The sequence below is a fragment of the Lagopus leucura genome, unplaced genomic scaffold, assembly GCF_019238085.1.
Source record: "Lagopus leucura isolate 7727_CA_CO unplaced genomic scaffold, USGS_WTPT01 Super-Scaffold_739, whole genome shotgun sequence".
Classification (NCBI taxonomy): domain Eukaryota; kingdom Metazoa; phylum Chordata; class Aves; order Galliformes; family Phasianidae; genus Lagopus; species Lagopus leucura.
Genome location: NW_024962255.1, coordinates 3,415,892 through 3,436,732, shown reverse-complemented (window position 1 = coordinate 3,436,732; position 20,841 = coordinate 3,415,892). Strand labels below are relative to the sequence as shown.

The window sequence follows — 20,841 nt, the reverse complement described above, 5'->3', positions numbered from 1 at the left end:
GGAATGTATACAGGATTATTTTTATGATTAAGAAGGCTGTCACCATTCATGCTGACATAGAACTGTTTTGTGGAAGTGGGTTACAGTTACCTGCATCCCTTTATCGAGACCTCTCCAAGACAAGGACAAGGAAGCATATTTTGTCAGCACAGCAGAGGCCCTGCCATTGGCTTCACAGCTTCAGGATCTCATAATGGGTTATACTGAAACTAAGAGAAGCAAACAAGGAAGCAAAATAAATACAAAGACACCTGAAAGACTGCTGCATAAACAAATATGTTTTGCAACCTGGCATGAAAGCAGAACATCTATGTCTCAACCAAAACAAATATCTGCAGAAAAAATTGAACTGTGCTACACAAACAGTAAAAGGAAGAACCATTAAGGAATTTGGTGGTGGTGATGTGTATGGAGGGGTTATTTTCTTAAAATGCATGCACGTACCCTAGGATAGGTGATGTAAAGCACAAAATGTGAGCTGTAGGTTGGCTACATACTATCAGAGGCCAAAGAACAGACCTGATGTTTGAGGTGCTGGGATGTGCTGCTGGTGGGCCCCACGGGGTTGGCACAGGCCTGTGCACTCGGTAAGAGGCTGGGCACTGAGACCTGACCCCTGCAAATGGGGCAGTCAGCCAATCACTCCCAGCATGTCAGCAGTATCTGGACTACTGAAATACTCTGCTAGTAAAAGGTAGAAATGATTAAACTTGAGCGGTAATTTTGCTAATTATTTGGCATCTCCTGTGAATGGACGTAAGGGTGTATGAAATTCATGGACCTATTTAAAAAAATGCAAACTACATCCAGAAATACCATGCTACTGATATGGTATACTTGGAGAATAGGTTCATGTTCTCAGGATTTTGTGTTTTTTTTTTTTTTTCTGCCTGGGTCTCCACTTTGTTTATTTTGTATTTAATAACCTGAAATGGAAACCATATGGAAACTGGACGCCTTCCTTACTAAGTAGCTAAACTCTGGATGCTACCAGATAACACTGCACAGCTCCTCGATCCAAGTCTATTTAGCCATTATCTGCTGTCCTGAGCTTTCTCTTTCAGAGTGAGATACAAGGCTGAGGTCCTTCAGTACAATTATGTCTTCTAAATGAATGTGCACGTGAGACAGACAGACTAACTCAGGAGACAGATATAGCAATGGAGTTAGAGAGGAAGAGAGCAAGAGCAGGAAAGCATGTGCTAACCATGTTTACAATACAACAGTAATTAATCCAAAGCCAGCCCATCTCAGTGTGGTAACAAGACCCTCCCCTTATCCTCCTCAAAGCACTCTGCAAATTGCCCAGTGGCTTCCTGGCAGGTTGGGCAATACTGCATCCACACCGGTGCTGGTGATAGGCACAGTGCAAACAACCAGACACCTATTTACATGTAGCGGTCTGTCTGGTTCCAGCACTTAATCTTCCAGGCTCCACCAGCAGTAGGTAGCCAGCCCCTGATCTCCTGCAGCAAAAATGCCGTTTAGCTCCTGCCCATTCTGGAGAATGCTGTTTTTTGTAAGTTTAGCAGGGTTTCTTTCAGGTGAGGTAATATTGTTTTTTGATGTGAATAATAATTACTTAAAAACTGACTATCTTACAGCAAGGAAATATTCTACTTGGGAACACAGCCCTGAGTAGCCACCAATATGCAATTAGATTGCTGACTGTGCAGTTTAGTCCCACTTAATACCTAGTTGCCTCAGGTATACAAGGTAGCACTAAGACTGCAGCTCAGTGGCACGATTCTCATAAGCAAGTACTGTTATATGAAGTTTGGGGTTTATGTGGGTGCCATAAGGGTTAATTAACCAACTAACTATATACATCTCTGTATGTCTTTCAGATTTGTCTGAAACTGGAGCTTTTGCCAGTCAGAGTGACTGCGACAGTGCAACCATAGATAACGTGACTCAAAGCCTTCAGGTAAGAGGACTAAACCAGGGCAGTTACACAGATCCCTTCTGCTGCTGTCTGGGGCAACAGGGCCCTGTGGGGCAGGCACATGAAGCAGGATGATCTTGTGGAAGAGCTCTGCTGGTGTCTCCTTCAGCTGCTCTGTGACAGGGGGGCTGGAGATTCATGATCCTTGAGGTTCCTTCCAACCTGAGCCATTCTGTGTTTCTGTGATTCTGTGCTCCTGTGCATGACAGCAGGGGAGGAGACGAAAGAGCAGAGATGAGTGCAGACACTGACCTGCTGTGTCTTTGATCCTACTACTGCTAGTCAAAAAATAGCCTTATAGATGTGTTTTCCAGTTTTACTTTGCTCTGCATACACAAAGGAGCTTGCACATAAACAACCATCTCTTTTACCTCTTGTGCAATGTTTTCAACCCTTAAATAGTGTTAAATAGTTTAAAAGCAAATAAAGCCACTGAAAGCCTCTGCTTTGTGACTTTGTGCCTTACCCTGTGTGGGACAAGTATGTCACAATGGAGTGACCAGCCAGTTAACCTTGGTAGAAATGGTAGAAAGAGTATTTCTTTAATGTATGACCTATGCCCATCACTTCCACTGATGTCTCTGAAAGCTCGGTTACCAGTTGTTGACAAGTGCTGAGGGCTGACACAGAGGGCTGAGCTGGACTTTTTCTTATGTCTAAGTACACACTAACCGGGGTCTGTTATAGAGATGGCAGTCACCTGAGGAGTTTCCCACAGTTTTTCTCTATCCACACATGCACATACATGTGGAGTGAAAGATACATTCATGCTTACATAGAACAACAGCTAGATAAAACTACAGATACTTCTTTGTTTACACTTTCACCCCGTCCCTGGAGGTGTTCAAGGCCAGGTTGGATGGCGGCCCTGGGCAGCCTGGTCTAGTGGGGAGGTTGGTGGCCTTGCCTGTGGTGGGGGTTGGAGATTCATGATCCTTGAGGTCCCTTCCAACTCGGGCCATTCTGTGATTCTGTGATTGAGATTTCACAAATGCCTATGTTTACTTACACAAAGAGGAACTCTGTGAGACACTAGCATTCACAAACAGGAGTAACAAACCAATGTATTATGCAGAAAGGAGGTACATACAACTGTTTACAAAGATATGTTTTCTCAGTTCCAGTATGAAGAACCCTATCTATTCTTAAATTTATTCCAAGGCTTTTCCTACTCAATGTATTGTTTTTTCCCTTCTAACTCCATAGAAATATTCAACATGCCTTCCTGAAATGGCCAAAAAAGATGGACGAGATTCACTCAATCGCTTTATCTGGATACTGAAAGACAGTCTTACTCTTCTGCAACCTTTGCAAGGCAAATGTGAGACCCCTACTGCAGCCACACTTCTCTTCTTTGGGTGTTGAATGAAGCAGCAGCAAAGATGCCACAGGATATATATATTTTTAAACTGCATTCAGCATGAGCTAAGTCCCTGCATTTTTTTAGGGAAAAAATTAAAAAGAAAAGGAATCACAGCAGGAATCTAGAGAGCAAGGATGCTTGCCACTGCATCTGGGAGGCAGGGAAGCCCTGCGGTGGTGCTGGACCTGGGAATGGGCACCTCAGTCTTGTTCTGGGACATGCTTGAGTAGTTCTAACTCCAACAGCGCTGAATGTTGATGCTGTGAATGCAAAGGCCTCTTTGACCCACTTCTAAAACGTAACTTCTGCTGCCAGGCACTTTGTTCTCACAGCAACAAGTGATGGAAAAATTGGGCATTGCCAAAAAAAAAAAAAAAAAGAATGCTTTTAAGCAAACAAAAAAGCCTGCTTTGCCCACGTCAGGTAATGGGGAAGTTATCACCTGCACCAGGTCAATGACTATGCATTTAGTTTGCTTGGGAAGAGACTGGTCTACCCATTTTCACTTCTTTTTTCTTTCTTTTTCTTTCCTTTTTTTAAACTCACGTGAAAGTTTGCAAGCATCTGCCTCAGTGCCCGCAGCCTATCGCCCCTAAGAATGGTGGGATAGTGTGCATCACTATTGGAAGCACTGAGTACTGCAAACCCATGTGCAACAAGGTAATAGTCACAGTTCACTGCTACTAGCTTGCTGGCTTTATTCATTAATTTACAGATGCTTATTGTGGTGTGGTGCATTATTTCCTCATTACACTTTTTTTTCCCCTTTATGATAGCGAGAAGTTGTAGTGTTTGTATTGAACTTTGCTGGCTGAATGTTTCTGCACTTATGGTTACTGTGATACAGGCTGAATTGTGTTTATCCCATCCCTCTTCCCCAAGGGTTACGATTTCTCATTCCTCAGAAGAAGCAGGCTGTATGAAAGCTGTGGTAGTAGCACTGGGTTCACCTGGACGACTCAGCTGACTGGAGGGCAGACACTGGCTGTCTGTGAATGTGAGTAGCCCTCAAACATCTTAGTATGGGTGTGGGGGACTCAGGGACGGAAAAAAAGGGTGAGAAAGAGGAAAAACCTCGCTGGCACTTGTGAGACTCTTGAGAGCTGATGCTGGACTGGCCTCTAGTCTACAGGACCAGAAATCTTGCTTGTTTTAAAACCACCACAAAGGTCTGTGCTGGTGAGCGCTGCTATTTAAGCTTGGACTAGCAAAAAGCACTTGTACCCATTAAGTTTGTGGGATGGTGCATCTTGACACAAATGCTGTGAGGCGCAGTGATTGTGTGACCAGCTGGACTGGCAGCAGCAGCACAAAAGGGCAGTTTATCTTGCAAGTGTACCCAAAGTGCCTCAGCAGAACTGGCCACCACCTGCACCACTCGCTGTGTGTACAAACCATAAAAGCCAGCAGCTGTTCCTAGCCAGCAGTATTATCTCATCATGTGGCAGCCCAAGGGTTCTAAGTATGCTTCCACTGCATCCAGCAAGCAGTCTGTGACCCGAAACAGCTGTCTGAATCTGCTATTGCCATAATTTAAAAATAAATATTCATGCACACACATACAGGAAAAGACCAACCTTTCTCCTGTATGTTTAATTATAAGTACTTTACTGTTGACTGCTGTTGTTACTAGAACAGTTTATTTCCTAAGGCTTAAAAAAAAAAAACAGTTCTGCAGTCACTTTTATTCCAAGTTGAAGCTTCTAGCCTGGAAAATGGGAATGCCGGTGACTGTTTAAAATCAGGATAAACACACCTGGGTTTAGCTGCATAATTCAGCTGTTTTTTCTGGTTTTGATCTTTCCAGCCTCAGAGAAAGCAGTGAGTGGAGCTGAATCTGCCTATTTCCCCGACAACAGCAGCTGTCTGCACACATTAGCCTACAGTGAGAACGAGCAGCTGGACACCTTCCTCAAAGAGCTTGCTAAGCAAGGCATAGACACCTTCAACCACGACAAGGAGGCAGACTGTCTAATATGTGGTTATTAGCAGGAGGGACTAGCAGGCATGGCATGCTTGTACCACAGACCAAGTGGCTGGCTGTGGTTGGATGTGAGTATTTCAACAAGAAAAGCAGAGCAGTAAAATCCCTCCTAAGAGCTATGAACATACAGCTTGTATTTAGTTAAAAGATTTGAGATCACAGTCACCACTTGACCTCAGCTCTTGGGTACAGATGCATACACTAAATCTAGTTGCATAGCTCACAGCAGGGGCATTTCAAAGAATGCAGATTATATTTTTATGCCTTAAATTTGTCTTACCGTAATTATAAGGGAATTACAGCCTCTTAATTGATGCATTCATTAGTTAAGCGCAGTAATTGTTCTCAGAAATCATCTTCTGTAAAGATGGATCATTTTTATGGAGGAAGAGTTGTGCTTCTAGTTGCTTTCACAGTTGTCAGTTAATCACTGTTGTTGCTTTGGTGACCATTAAAATTATGCAAGTCACAGCAGCTATGGCTATAGGAAAAAACTCTGTGCACGTGCCTGTGTGTTTGGGGGTAAAATCAGACTGTGCATACAGGTGTTTAGGGAGCTGCAGCTCACATGAGCTAAGGATATGAAGCTCTGCAGTTTGCTGGGGGAACAGCTCAAATATCTTTCCCTTTGTATTTACAAGACTGAGGATGTCACACAGAAGTGTATACAATCAGGCACAGTTCAGAGCATTTATAGCACTCTAAAAGTGCCCTGTATTCTTGCTGTAGGTAGATAAAAGAGCAGGAAAAATGCAACATTTCAGCCTGGCACAAAATGTGAGAAATGGGATCACCCTAAATTATCAGAAATTTCCACCATGTCTTCTTAGGTAGAGGTTACTGCAAACTGTAATTGAACTTCAGAGGAGGAATACAAAAGCAGCTGAGATCCAGAATCACAGAATGGCCTGCATTGGAAGGACCTTAAGGATCATGAATTTCCACCCCCCTGCCACATGCAGGGCCACCAACCTCCCCATTTAATACCAGATCAGGCTGCCCAGGGCCCCATCCAACCTGGCCTTGAACACCTCCAGGGATGGGGCATCCACAGCCTCTCTGGGCAGCTGCATTAGAGTGGAGCTCTAGGGCTTTGGACTGAGCGCAGGGCAGAGTGGCTAAGATGCTTTGGTGTCAGTACAACTGTGCTGGGGCATTTCCTGGGCCTAGACCAAGATATCTGCAGCTCCTGGCTAGTCACCCTCCCTGGTCTCCCTTCCATTACCATATTTCCAAACCCAGTCTACACTGAGGCAGATTTGTCTGTTACCACCACTACCAAAAATATAGCTCATCATCCAAATATGTAGCAGCTCAAATATGAACAAAGATATGATCAACTGATTTTTGTAATTTATTCTTATAATGAAATATAAAATTATTTGTTCCTGCTTCCACTTCACTTCCTTCTGCAAGTGCTCCTTCTTTGACATGTCCTTACACATCAGTAATGCCCGTGAGTACACTGGAAACCCAAAGATACAAAGAACTAAGCATAAAGAGCAGAAAGCCCTGGTTTTTGGTCACCTGGCATTTAACATGGGTAAAGACCAGGGACAACATAGCACTGGAAATGCAGTTTATTTGTGGAGCTGTTGCTACAGAGCAGATGTGTATGTGAATTATGATGAAAGCTAAACAGAAAGCTTAGTTATTGCTTGCTTGGTTTTTTCAGTGGAATCTGAGCTTGGGGTTTTCTTTTACTTTTCATCTGTTGAGCAAACATTGAAGCCATGAGTCTGAAGACAACCAGCCCATCTGTTCGCGTTTCCTTTCTCTTTACCTTCTCCTTATCCTTGTGAATCTTTCAGACACAGACAGCAATTACAGTATACACGATGTTTAATTGAACTTAATCCCCATTAATTGCTTAATTGATTCAATTAAGTAATATTATTTAGGAAAAATTACACACTGCCTTTCAGGCTTAGAATGCAGTTATTGCAAGCAAAAATCCTCCCGTTGTTTTTGGGCTCGGAACCAGCTAGTCATATGACTATTTGTTAGTGTAGCAATTACATCAAGCAAAGGATGAGTTGGCTGCTTTGTCTGCATAGGAACTGTAAGGCTGTAGTTTGAGTCACGGCATTTGTGAGAAAAATGCTGTAGTCTTAAAGAAAAGCAAATGTTTTTCAGAGATTGGTGTTTATTTTTGACAAAGAAATTGTCAGTATCAAACAAAATTATAATGTCCTTGAGTCTTTCATTTCCAGCCAAATCATTATCAGCTGATGCTCAAATGCATTTTCTGTCTGAAGCACTGAGCACTTTCCATTATCATTTTTCTACTGGTACTAAAAACAATTTTCTGTAGTTTTATTGAGCTAATCTAGCAACTTTCCAAACCAACTAACAAAGGAAAGAAACACAGTATTGGACTTCATAAGGAACTCATGCCCATTCTTCTTGTAAAGTAATAGAAACTGTTAAATATTTGCATAAAAAATCTTACTAATAAGCTTCACTTAATGTGGAAGATCAGGCTGGAAAGCTTTAATATGATATTGCATGAATTTGATATTAAGCTAAAAATTATTATTGTTATAAAATGGCAGAGTTTTGTTCTATTCCCACCATCCAATTTTTTACTTATATGTGAAAAGGGGCAGCTGAACCAATAAGCCTGTACAACACAGTTAAAAACTAAAGTAAATTTAATGACATTACTTCCCAGACTAAATTTGCATAATGTAATTTAGGGAAATAGTTGCTGTATGTTTATATTAACTATGAGCTGGCATCTGACTGGGCATGTCTGAGCACTGGGCTAAGCCTCTTGTTCCAGCCCTGGAGCGGGAAGGGCTTTGCATTCTGACACTCAAGATTTAGCAAAGAGAAGAATATTCATATTGCAGTAAAGCAACAAGAAACATTATATGCCAACAATTTCAAATCACAAAAATAAGAACAAGATGCTTCTTTTTTGCACCGTTCCACATTTTTGTAGGTTTCACAGTACAACCAGACTAAACCAGTTCCCCAGACTATATTGCTTGCTTTGATACATCCACAACTTGTCAATGATATCAAAGGCTTTGTAATATTTGCAGTTTAACAATGGAGAGGCAGACTTTACTGGTTATTAGTTAAGGGAATACAATACTGTACAGTCTTACTTTTCAATAAGGAGTTCTGTTTTTGTTTTCACTTCATTATAGTGAAAGAGATGACGACAACGTAGGAATTAAGTATCTATATTACTTACATTACCAATAGCAGTATGGTGTAGACAGAAAACAGAAGGCAAAGCGCTGCATCAAATGAGAAGAAAATTTGACACATTCTCTTTTTACTGGGACTTAACACGGAGTGGCAAAACAGTGAGTTTGGGATGGACCTTGAGCAGAAAGGGTGATCCTGACAGATTTCATAGTTCTGAAGCAGCCTTTGAAAGAATGTGTGTCTGGCTTACACTGAGCCATGCAGTGAGATCTGAGGCACACGCTTCATCCGCCAGATCACCACTACTGCAGGGGGGAGGACCATAAGGAAGCTCATGATCAGCACTGTAGCACAAATGACCAGCAGTATTTCCCATGGTGCCAGGGTTGTTTCCTCCACCATTTCCTCCATTCCAAGAGTATGAAGCTGTAGGGAAGAAAATACACCGCATTACTTTTTTTTTTTTTTTTTTTTTTTTGTAAGTAGATGTTACAACTGTATAGATATGCTTGTTTTATTTAGCCAGGGGCTGTGTAACAGAGCAATGACATAGAGCTGTCAAACAATGATGTGTTGAGTCAGTGTTATCTAGCATTACAAAATGTCAAATCTTGAACTTTTCAATCTAGTTTTCCATTTCATTTTTCAGAGTGGAGCACTGGCTTTGCTCTTGGGGGTTTTCCCATTAGCATATGATGGGGTAAGTCAAAATGTGTCACTGGGGGTTACCTGCCACATAAGGTCCACAGTTATCAGATTAAAGAAAAAGATTTAAAAATGAATATTACCAATACATTTTTTAACATTTTTGCAACAAGTACAGGCAGAAATGTACCCACTAAGCAGGAAAATAAATATGATTATAATGAGCAGAGCTGATAAAGTGCCTGGGAACAAGGAGAGAAAGAGGAGACTGGAGGGAAATTGTTCTATCACTGAAGACTGGATCACATCAGGATTTTGCCATTTAGCTGTCCAGCAAACCATTTTCTGGGAATTTCAAACAGTCTTCTTGTTTGAAAGCATTTAAAAGTTTTGTTTTCCTGCTTTAGCCTAGCACACAACTTTAGACAGTCTCCAACAAGCTGGCTGGACCAGCTGCTTTCTCTTATGTCAGGCAGAATGCAAAGCTCAGCACAGCTGAGCTCTGGAGCAAAATGGCGGCCCCCTCTATGTGGGAGTGCAGGGAGTTTCACTCTCTTACTACGCGGAGCACCAAACGGCGTTACATGGCTATCTGCTGACTCTAAAGCTCAGAACAGTAGGGTACAATAGAAGGGTGATCTGTGAATCATCAGCACCGGGTTTGTGAGGCAGGAGCAAGGCCCACTCACAGGTGTGCCCAAACTCAGCAGGGACAAGGTGCTGCTGCTCAGCACAGCCCCACACAGCTGAGCACCACGATGGGCCACATATAAAGGTGGTGCTGGGGAGGGAAAGTTCAATCACAACACCTTGCTTTTGCTGTTGTCTGGGAGAAGGTCTCCCAAACAGTATTGCTCTCAGCCCAGGATCATGGCTGAGGCTTTTCCATAGGCTATCCAAGGCTATTTGATGTGAGATGTAATGGGCTTCTGTAATTAAATGCTAAACCTTACCCCCCCCAAAAAAAAACAACAAAAACAAAACAAAACAAAAAAAAAAAAACAGATCAAATACATGGTTTAGGAAGAAGTGAAAAATGAGTGGACTTAAAAAAATTTGCAAGCTGCCAGCAAATTTTTACCTGGTGTAGGAGTATTGAAATTGCTGTCACTAAGAACTTCTTGTTACAGCCTGCGAAGAAGAGCAAGAGCTGTCTGATACCAAATCCTGCAGAGTTTGGATGATGATATCTACAAGGAAAGCTAGCAGCCTATTAGGCAGGCTTCAGCTGGAGCTTTACTGAGCTGTTAAATGAGCAGGGTTCTGCCACCTGAAGGTAAACTTTAGCTCTCTGGTGTTGACTTGCTGTTTTTTGTATCTGTGTCCTAATCTCTCAAGGTACCAACTCAAACTATTTTAAGAAAAAAGGGAAAACCACTTTCCCTTCAGGCTCAGTTACACCTGTGCAGGCTCTGTGTCTGCCTTGCAGCAGTGCTGAGACCTTTCCAGAAACCACAGCCCTTGCGAACTTGTGCCAGGATTTACAGTTCACATTAATGTCAACTCCTGCAAGCTGTGGAATGTTGCAAAGGATATGGGTGTAGCTTCTAGCTCAGAGCCTGAAGCACAGATGGGGTGACTGTCTCCCTGCCAGCTGAGCACATACCTGTGGTAGGACAGCTCCGGAATGTCACCTGTTAGGCTTGTTCCCCTGTGACAGTCTGGCCTTTCTTAGTGCACTAAGTTTTCTTCTTGTTCCCTCTCTTTGGGTGCATGAAAGAAAGCAAGTGTGAGGCCATTAACACCAGAAGAGGCAGCTGTAGGTGAGCCTTGGGGAGCTGCTTCCTGCTGCTTTTTTTTTTTTTTTTTTGCAGTCACAGCTGCAGGAGAGCACTAGATTGAAACCTTTTCTCCTCTCTGCCCAATTGTTCTCCTCCATCTGACTCTGAGATCTCCTGCTCCTCTTTCTCCCTCAGGTGTTTATCTGTGCCTAGCTGCTGTTTAGTTCTCCCACTTTCATTTTGAGCCTTATGTGTTATTATGCCTTATTTGCTCTGTTCCTCATTCCCCTCTCTCAGTTCTCCTGTTCGGACAAGGTGTTACTCTGCTTTTATTTTTTTTTTTTTTATTTTAAGGGAACAAGGGGTTTCTCTACTTCCTGTAATGCTGATCCCTCATCAGCAGATGGCTCAGAGACAAAAATCCAACCACAGAACCTGCTGGACTTCACACAGCAGGCTTGTAGTGACAGAGCAGAGAATGCTTTCTCCATTAAATGATGGATGTGAGGGAAGCACACATCTGTAATCTTTCCTAAAACGAAGTTTGAGTGACTGTTAGTCGGACTACACCATGTTGAGTCAGAAACAGAGAGCACCCTGGATGGATAAAATTAAGTGAGGCCCTTTCGAGATAGTAAGCTCTATGGTTTGCTGAATGTGAGTTGTGCTTGGACATACAGACACCAGGAGAAGGCACCCCTTTGCTTGGTCCCTGGTGAAGCTGTGCCCTTATGCCTGGATAAGAGGTTGCTGAGGGGCACTAGTACTCCTGGCAGTAAAATGAAGTTGACACAAAATCCTGCATGAAACTGGGAGAAATCACTCACTGGGAGGTACCAGCTGGGTTCTGGTGAGCCTTGCCACTTCTGAAGCACTGAAATACTCTGCAGTCAGAAAACAATGCTGAGGATGGTATCACAGAGGCGACAGAGAAGTGATGGGAAGATCTGCTGTGGTATAGAGCAGCTTCAGGGAGTAAAGACTGAAAAGCTGTAGAAAAAGCAGCAGTTCATTTGCTGAAGTTCTTGTTTTGCTCATCAGGAGCTGACAGCTACACAAGTTTAGCTAGATAAGCTGTTGACTAATAACTCTCCTAAGTCTTACAGGATGTCCCTGAACTATTAACTCGTCCTTCACCAGCCTATTCTGTGCTTCCCTGTACTCATGTTTTTCACTTTCTTGTATTTTAAAGCTATGCGCTCTTAATTTATGGGTGAGGGCTTCACAGCCTGGGACACTACAGAGCTTGCTTTGGTCTGTCACAAACTGTTCCTGACCCACTCTGTATGACATATCAGCCATATAAATAAGGAAATCACGACTGGAATGCATTTGAAATGTAAATAGGTGCACTAAGAAGTGAGTCTGTTAAACCACAATACTGAGCAATTAGCAGGTACTAAGGCTGAAGGTCATAACACACTCCTGAGTTTTGCCTACCTGTGTCAAGTAGCCTAGTTCATCCAGTACAGCTCTGTGACATCTGGAACTGTTACTCAGATAATGAGATGTTTATTGCATTGACAGTGTTTGATCTACTCAGCATATGTGGTGAAAACATTCCAAACTAGTACTCTTTGCTGATGTTCTAAAAAACTTCTTGGGTTTGATTATGGGAGAGTATGAATGAAAAAACTTGAATATAGTGGTTAACCAAAACATCTCTCTAGAAAATAAATATAGTGGTGTGTTTCTTTCATAATAAATACACAGCTGTTGAAGCTTTGCAGTTCTTTATCTCAACTAAAAATCCTCATCAGTATGTTAGCATACCAGATCTGCTCTCTAAACCACACAATATATATCTATAGCATCCTTCATTGCAAAATAGTTTATCTCTGTTTGTCTGCAAGATTAAAGGCCTCTGCAAGGGTGGGAGAGTAATGGAATAGAATGCAATGCTTGACTTCTCTAGAGCAGTATACAGTGAGTGCTTTTGATAAGGGAAAAAGGCCTATTAAACTGTATTTTTTTTTTGGTTGCGCCCTCATTTTCCCATGTTCGTTTCAGATTTGTCGGAAGCTACATAGACTGAAGTCTTCCCTTTCTCAAGTTCATGCGAAGCCCCTCTGGATGTTGAAGAAGCAATTTTCTTAGCACAGTTGACAGACTTGCTTTTTAGAGAAAAAAACAATTCTATTCTTACACTCACCACAGAAAAGAATTGCAATTTTGCAACACACATCTGGAAGTGAAGCTGGTATGCTTCATTAAGAGCCTGTTTAATGCTATCTGAAGTAGGCCTTGAAAAGCATGTTAGATTGCAGATTGCTTTGCTGCTACCCTTATCTTAACACAGATCCATTCATGACCAATATAATGTCTTCAAAGTCACAGCACTATCTCTTACAGAGGACTACGTTAGCAGGAAAAAAAGACTTGTGTAACAGTACATATATTTAGCTGTCACACTACAGCCTGCTACGCTATCCAGAAGACAATATTGTTTGGCCATTTAATTTATAGCTTTTACTTCTGATCACTAGGAAAAAAAAGCCATGCAAGCAGAAGGGGTGACTGAATTTGTCAGGCTGCTCTCTCCCACTGAGTTAGATGGGCAGTGTGCCTAGGACAGAGCTGCCTGGTGGCTTGTTTCTGCCCTCTAAGGAATCTGCAGTCTTGCCCTACCACCTGAAACTACTTAGCAATGCTTGTCCAGCCTGCTGCAGGTGCTGATGTGTCCAATGATATTTTTGATTTCAGCTGCAATGAAGCTGAGTTACATAGCTATATTTCTCTGTTAATCTAGCTTTTTTTTTTTCCCCAAATCACTCATGAATCTTTTCTTTGAAAAACCAATTGTAAAGGTGTCATGAAAAGCCACAATTATTTATCTGCTAAACAAACAGGGCCAGGGTGGGAAGTTACTTTTCCTCAGTGCAATGAGGCCAAATGCTGAGAATTGCAACAGTTACAGAAAAAAATAAAAAGGAACAGCCTCTGTTCTCTACAGAAGTAAAGATTTCATATAGTCTTTTTAAGCCTATGGGGTCACTGTAACGTGAGAAGGTCCCTGAATGAGATGCTTGAGGGAGGTGGTGGCCTCCCAAGCTGTAACTTGCTCTCACTTGTGGGTCCTCTGCCTTTCAGAAACCTGATCTGGCAACTGAATTGAGATCAGAAATATCTACATATATAACCTGTTCTCCTCCAAACTTCAGAACATTCAACTATCTTGTACTAATTTTTCCTCTATACTTGGTAACGTCAAAACTCTAGTGGTACTGACCAACCTCTGGGAACAAAGAAAACAAATTTTAAAGAATTCTTCGGGGAGGCTTCTAAATACAGCCACCAAAAGGTGGAATGGATCAGCCTGCAGTGCCAGTTTCATACCAGTCAAGCATGTTATTTTCTCCTGTTTCTCAGGAAAATGACAGCTTTTAATGTTAAATGAAAAAACACCTGAGAGCAAAAGACTGGGAGATGAACAGGAACATGGGCAAAGGCTGTTGGTCTTTCCTCATCTTGAGTTCCAGCAGGAAGCTGTAATTCTTTCATCTCGCCTAACACAGTATTTCAGGTTTAAACACATATTCCTGGAAGGAAAGAATTTTCTGAATCCTTTTATTCTTAGATGATTTCTGGAGATAAGTAACCTCAGACGGGGGAAGCCTCAGTGCTCACAATGACAGAACAAATTCCCAACTGGTAAGCTGCTCAGTGCTCTTCTACTGAATAAAAAACTGGTTGCTAAATATTTGCAAAGCAAGGATAAACATACCTAGAGCTGATACTTGGGTATAGACTTGTGTGACTGAGTATTTATGGAAGCACACTGAGGAAACTAGACCCTTGACTAATGTCCAAACAGGTGAATTCAGTGCTTAATTTGGTGCTGCATGGTCTGCTCAGAGATTCTTGTTTCTAATGTTACTGGAAATTTTTGGCAGCTGGACTGGGGTTTTGCTCCATACGTTCTACTAGGCAAGAAAACACTGACAAAAGTAGACGTATGGATCTTGGGTGTAAGAGTCATGTGTGAAGACACGGCTGGAAACTCCTATGAAGAGGCTGGATTTCCCTGTTCTACCTGCAGCAAATAGCAGCCTGCTGCTGTTTTGCATCGATTTTGTCAGCTGAATCCCTTTTTCTTTGGCCTCCTTCACTTTGGGGGGGAAGAAAGAAACTGTTCCTGCCTCAGAGAATATCTGCCATGAGATAGTTTGCTATAAAGGTTCTAGGCCACTCATTGTACTACTTAGTAACATCTGAGAATCAATCATTCTGCTCTCCTTCCATCACCATAAGTATAGTCCTAATTGAATATAAACTTGTTTTTTCACTGTCAATAAACAATGAGTTCAAGAAGTTCTATATAATGTAGTTGTACTGTAACATTTGGGAATACTTTGGTCACACAAGCAGGGTAAACCCTACTTCTCTACAGCTCTATCCCTTGTCTGCCTTCCTGTTGGCAGGCAGAATGAAAAAGCCCTGATCAAAGATACTAAAAAACTATGATGTGTTGCAGACTACAAGTCATCTCCTTACTGAAACATTTTTTCTGTTTTAGTAGGCAGATAGTCACACTAAAACGTGTCAGTTCAGAATATCAGATAAAATCAGATGTGGTATTGCATTTCTGGTTTCAGAATGGGGCTCGTGGCTCTCTGCAGGTAGAGATTTTACAGCCCATACACAGGAGCTGCTTGCACACCCTGACTGCGATGCTTTAGCACAGCTAAATGCTACATGATACTTCCTGTTTTGCAGCTTGAACATCTCTTCTCCCAGACATGTACTTCTACTGAAATGAAAGTGCTAAACCAGCAACAAAGCACTCCTTCTGCTCTCTGCTCCCTTAACTTTGAGAGTGAAATCTTCAGACTTGGAGAGGGGCAAACAAGCGTTATCGTGTGCTGCTTTCTGATCCTAACTGCCAACTTATTATTAACACTTAATGATAATTAGATGGGTCAGAGCCAGTTGTCTGGAGAGGCCATCACTGCTGTATTGCCCCTGTTATTCCTCGTAACAGCGTGCAGCTGCAGACAGGTGAACTCCTGTGCTGCTTCTCCGACTTTGCTGGCCAGCGTGGAGAAGTTCTTGCTCAGAGATCAACTAGAAATGAGCGTGATTACTTGAAGTCAAATGTCACTTACTTATGGATCACATAAGTCCAGAAATAAAGTTAATTCGTTAAGCACCTTAGAAAAAAAGGCCCTATTTTAACTACGTGAATCCTGAATGATCAAACAACACGGATCCCTAAAGGACCAGAACCTTCAAACCAAGAAGGTTCTGAAAATACTCTGAATCGCAAGATTAAAATTGAAAATTAAAAGTGAATTTGCTTGTGTTCTACGTTAGGTTTTACTCTAGAAGGAACAACTGAATAAAGTGCTAATTACACTAAATAAGCATTATTTTTAGAATTATTTCAGCTTTTCTAAAGCATGCTATAATCAGGCTTTACTTAGAAGTAATCAGAACAGTCCACTTGAGAGCACTGTGAGTGAAGTCACTGAAAGCAAATTACGTATATTTTTTAAAACAACGTGAAGCTTAGCTGCCAAAATATAGTCTAATGTGCAAAATCTGGGAGGTCTTGAGAAGACAGACATGATGAAGACCAAGCATACGTACCAATGCAAAAGGGCACAAAGCACTTCTAGGGTTTGGCTAATGGTGCTTTTAGTTACAGTATGAGACATACTTTGTCCTCACTTTTTCCAAGCAAGCAGGCAATTAAGACGTAAGTTAAAATGTAGCAAGACTCTCTTGCATTTATAATATGCAGAAATCACTCCAGGAATGTCAATTTTTTCATGTTTCATCTAACAAGCTGTCTTTGTTCCCTTGGATTTCTCCACATGTTCCTGTTAGTTTTCAGGACCTTGAATACATTGCAGGGGGGCTACATACAGCTATAAGTTAAACGTTTCCTATTTTGAAATGTTTAAACAGTTCTGAAGGGACTTCTACAACCTGAAGGTCTCCTGACACAAAAAGGAAAATAAAGGATTGCTTTATGCAGTGCATTTGTAGACATAGCTCTATTTACTAAACTGACTCTTAGTACTAGAGAACTTGACACAAATGGCATGAATTTCAACTTCACATCTTGACTATGAGAAGTTCTAGCTTTCTTTAGAGTGTGTTGCAGGTGAAGTGACCAATTTGAGCGGTGCCATAGAAATTCATATTTTCCATCCACCTTACCTTAATTTCCTCAAGGTATGTTGCAAGTCTCACAGATAATCTCGAGTAGCTCTGTCCGAGAGCCCATCCTCTGTCCAGTTTCCTCACTGTTTGCTGGAAAACGTGGTGTCGAGCCTGCAAGGCAGAACAGGGAATGTGAGGCTGCCGTCCCCTCAGCTATGTGAGGCTCAGAGGTGAGCACAGTGGTGTGCCCAGGTACTTGTTTGTACTGCAGTGCCTGCATACCTCCCACTTGCTGCTTCTTAAAGTGGCACAATCCTTTTGAAAACAAGGGTGAAGCAGTTTTGTTTGACCACAGTTTGCTCAGGACCAATAAAACTACAGTCTGCTCTTCACATGTGCTCACATCGCTCTGGCAGGCAATCACTGAGAGATAATAACTGGTAGTTCCGTTGTATCAGGAAACCACTTAGGTTTTCTCTGTGAAAATCATCTTATTTACTTAGAAATCAAAATATTGTCGTAATAACCAGTCAAAAGCAGGGTTATAAACTGAAGAACGCATGCAGCCTTCAGGATATAAAGGCTGTCATCCCTAAGGTTATCCAGACTCAAAATCTTCTTCACGCACCTAACCCCCAACAATTTAGTTTGGTTCAACGCTTGCTATTTACAAGCTTATTGTTATTTTAATATTTGAAAGATTGAGGCTGCAGAGTCTACTGCAGGAAGTAGAAAAGCACATCTGTAATGCTATAATGTAACAGAAAATGCAGCAGTGACAACAGAACAGCAAAGTCCTGGGTTGCAGCAAGTAAGGAGTTACTCAGATATCATAGCTATGGGCTCAGAAATAAAGGAAAGAATTTGCTTACCTTTGGAAGGTCTCAGGTACACAGGGATCTGCAGCAAAATACCCTCACCTCCACTGCCAACTCTTAAATAAGGTCTGGGAAGGGGTGGCTCCTGGCTCCAGCTCTTCTGGTCACTGAGCTGCATTGTGTGCACCTGAGCTCCACTGGGTTGGCCCTGCCTTCCCACCAGGTACTCCATCACTGCTTCAAGCTGTGACTTAGCATTTCCAATACACATGTGCAAACCCTTTCAGAGGTTTTACTAAGCAGTTCTGGCTCTGCTACATAATACGGTGGAGGTGGTGTTGCACAGTCCCTATGAATCATTCTCATGATACGAGGTGAGATGATGGCCAGACTGCAGCATGGGCAAGGAACCCTCTGGTGCAGACACTCAAGCTATTTTGTCCAAAGAAGCATGTGTGTGTGTTTGCACCTACTGAGACCAAAGTTTAGACTTCAAGCATGTCCCTTCAGACCTAAAAGTCACTTGACAATAGTTTTGGGTTTTTTTTCTAAATCTTATCAAATACGCTATCTTATGGGAAAAAGTGACTGTTAGGAATAGTTCTTCATCTCATAGATATTTTTATAGAAATGAAAACAATTTTGACCAGTTTTTTGGGTTTTTTTTTTGGGGGGGGGGGGAGAAGGGGGAGATGGGGGAGTACTTGTTTTTCACTGTACAAAGGGAGAATAAGTCAGTAAGATTTTCTTCCCCAAAAATTATAACTTATCTCCCTATTTTATGTTACTTCATTGACTTTGTAAAAACAAAGTCCCTTCTTTTATTTCTTTTCATGAAATCTTCTTATACAGTCTATCTCTCAAGATTAACAACATCTCAATGGGCATCAGCCTAGTGAAGGTGCCATTACTATTACCTTTGGAAGTGGTGCTCTTCATTGGCTGAAAAATTTGAGCTGCATCAGAGTGTTTGGCTTGTCAGGAAGCTGGGTGGTGTCAGTGTACACCCATAACACTGTTACAGTCACTTTAGGTGCAGCTAGCGTTCAAGGTTAGAATCCAAGTGGATTAGGCCTTTAAAATAAGTTCATAAAGGTTTCAGAAAATAAACACTGAAGTAATTATTAATGACACTGTTGCCAGCCTTGGGTACTCCTGTCTTTTTACAGTTATGGTGATGCTGTGTTGCTCTCTCATTCAGATTCTAAAAATAAAAGAGGTGTCCAAATGCCTGACTGAACTGGCCAAGATCAGTCAGTACCTTCTCAGGCCAAGACTACTGCTTCCAGACTTGCCTGCTTTTGGCAGGGTTGCAGAAGTAAAGTGAGGAAGGCTGAGAAATATTTGTTTCACTTGAAATTTTAGGTCCTCGTCTAGTAACATGAGGAGTTAGTGACCAGACAGGGTTAGCATTCACATCTGTGAAGTAACACACAAAGTCCTTTGCCCACCTCATTGGGAATCCACAGGGGAAATGTGCCCCAACAGTGAGTGGCTGGCAAATATTTCTGCTATGGCATGTGTTCATAGACTTATGCTGAAGACACTTTTTTTTTTTTTCACATCATTGCAATTTGTTCTGATTTTGAGATGATTCTGTAACCCCTAGAGATGAACAGGAAGATAGGAAATCTCAAGTTTCCAGGATAAAAACTTACCATGGTTTTCAGTGTTTGGAGGGTTCAACTTTGTTCTCAAGCTGACATTAATTGCTGTGAGCTTCTGAACTGTCTTGGAATACGATGAGTGGAAAACTACTGCATGAGTGATGTCTGTGTTCTGATTTCCTTGTGCTGGTGGCAGATAGTTTCACAACAGGAGTCATGCAAGGCTGAAGACTGTGGGCGGATGAGCTGAGTGAAGACAGATACTGGAAAGCTGTAAAACATTTGTGAGTAAGAAAGAGTAACAATACAGTTTGAAAGCGAAAGAGTGCCCATGGATTCTTGATTCCCCATTTGTCCTCTGCACGCCTGCTTCAAACTGGGTTCAACATAGCAGTCTGTTTAGACCTTACACTACAGGATTCAGTGCTTTACATTCTGGCTGTAGTATCCAGAAACAAGGTGCTGATCAGCAGCTTGTGCATCTCATCACATGCCTAACAGATGCATTTTGCAAACTGAGGATTTTGTTTATAAAACATTTCTTTTTATACATTTGGATAACTTTACCATTCCAGGAACGGTAAAATGGTTGTATGCATTTTTGTGGTGAAAAATCTGAATATTACCAGAGTGAATAATTACATACTTTGCAGAAGTACCAAACTGTTGAAGCAGGCAGGTGTGTTGGTGTAACATTAATCCTTAAGCATTAATCAGTCTACGTAAATACTTTTAAGATAAAGTACTTAGTTTGCAGAGAATAGCAACAAGAGTGGTTCACAGGCCACGACAGCAAGCAAGGAGCTGAATGGAGGCCAGGGGCATCTATGCCTTTCCATAGAGCAGGTGGTGAGATTGTGTACTCAAAACATTTGAGTAATTGAATTTAAGCCAGCTCAGGAATGTCATGCACAGCCAGTTGCTGCTCTGGAATTACAGTGATGTGCGTAGCCAAGAAGCTGCAAGCAGCTCCCTCTCCAGCCCCTGTGTTTGCACCAGCTGTGGTCTTGCCTTCCTTCCCTGCTTACCATTGTATGTTATCTGTTTGGTCTCCCATCACCCAGAGGGTAGGAGGAGCTGGTCTGGCTCTAGGGCTGTAAGTTTCCTTGCTCAGCTCCCTCTAAACAATCTGGGGCTAACAAGGCTCACGTGAGTGGGTGCAGCTGATACCGAGGCATTAGATGCAGTGTGTATGGAAGCATGTTGAAATGATTGGCCAGTCCTTGCCCCATGGTTTGCAGAGCTTGTGCAGAGTCTATGTTATCCAAGCTATGCTGGAGTCAACTACCCAACAGGAAGAAAAAGAACTCATAAACGTATCTGGGTCTGACTGTTGCACTGCTCCACTCTGCAAGTGGGAATGCCCAGCTTTGGTAGCTGATTGAACCCCTTTAATAAATGTTTAGAAAGCTCTGTCTTAAAAAAATCTTTAGCGAGGGTGAACTCTGAGTGGCTTCTGCAAGGAGCACAGAATACGGGCTTTTTCCA

General features: G+C 42.0%; 1 protein-coding gene and 2 long non-coding RNA genes across 5 annotated transcripts; 2 read left to right on the top strand and 1 right to left on the bottom strand.

Annotated features, from left to right (window-relative positions):
- The first annotated feature begins 1,317 nt into the window (after nucleotides 1-1,317).
- Nucleotides 1,318-5,766, top strand: LOC122175529. Its single transcript, XM_042863267.1, has 6 exons — nucleotides 1,318-1,544; nucleotides 1,848-1,927; nucleotides 3,152-3,266; nucleotides 3,862-3,968; nucleotides 4,191-4,305; nucleotides 5,116-5,766. Exons 1-6 carry the CDS (start codon nucleotides 1,478-1,480, stop codon nucleotides 5,295-5,297), a joined length of 666 nt encoding a protein of 221 aa, XP_042719201.1. The 5' UTR covers nucleotides 1,318-1,477; the 3' UTR covers nucleotides 5,298-5,766.
- Nucleotides 5,767-6,633: 867 nt separating this feature from the next.
- Nucleotides 6,634-19,649, bottom strand: LOC122175526. Of its 3 annotated transcripts, none has more exons than XR_006177425.1 (3): nucleotides 19,405-19,649; nucleotides 16,986-17,099; nucleotides 6,634-8,880 (listed from the first exon to the last, which is right to left on the bottom strand). It is a non-coding gene; the product is annotated as an uncharacterized LOC122175526 (long non-coding RNA). The 3 variants fall into 3 exon arrangements; XR_006177426.1 differs by lacking the exon at nucleotides 19,405-19,649 and adding an exon at nucleotides 17,801-17,965; XR_006177424.1 differs by lacking the exon at nucleotides 19,405-19,649 and having other exon boundaries at nucleotides 16,986-17,203.
- LOC122175527 lies at nucleotides 10,009-15,142 on the top strand. Its single transcript, XR_006177427.1, has 2 exons — nucleotides 10,009-10,375; nucleotides 12,831-15,142. It is a non-coding gene; the product is annotated as an uncharacterized LOC122175527 (long non-coding RNA).
- Nucleotides 19,650-20,841: the final 1,192 nt, after the last annotated feature.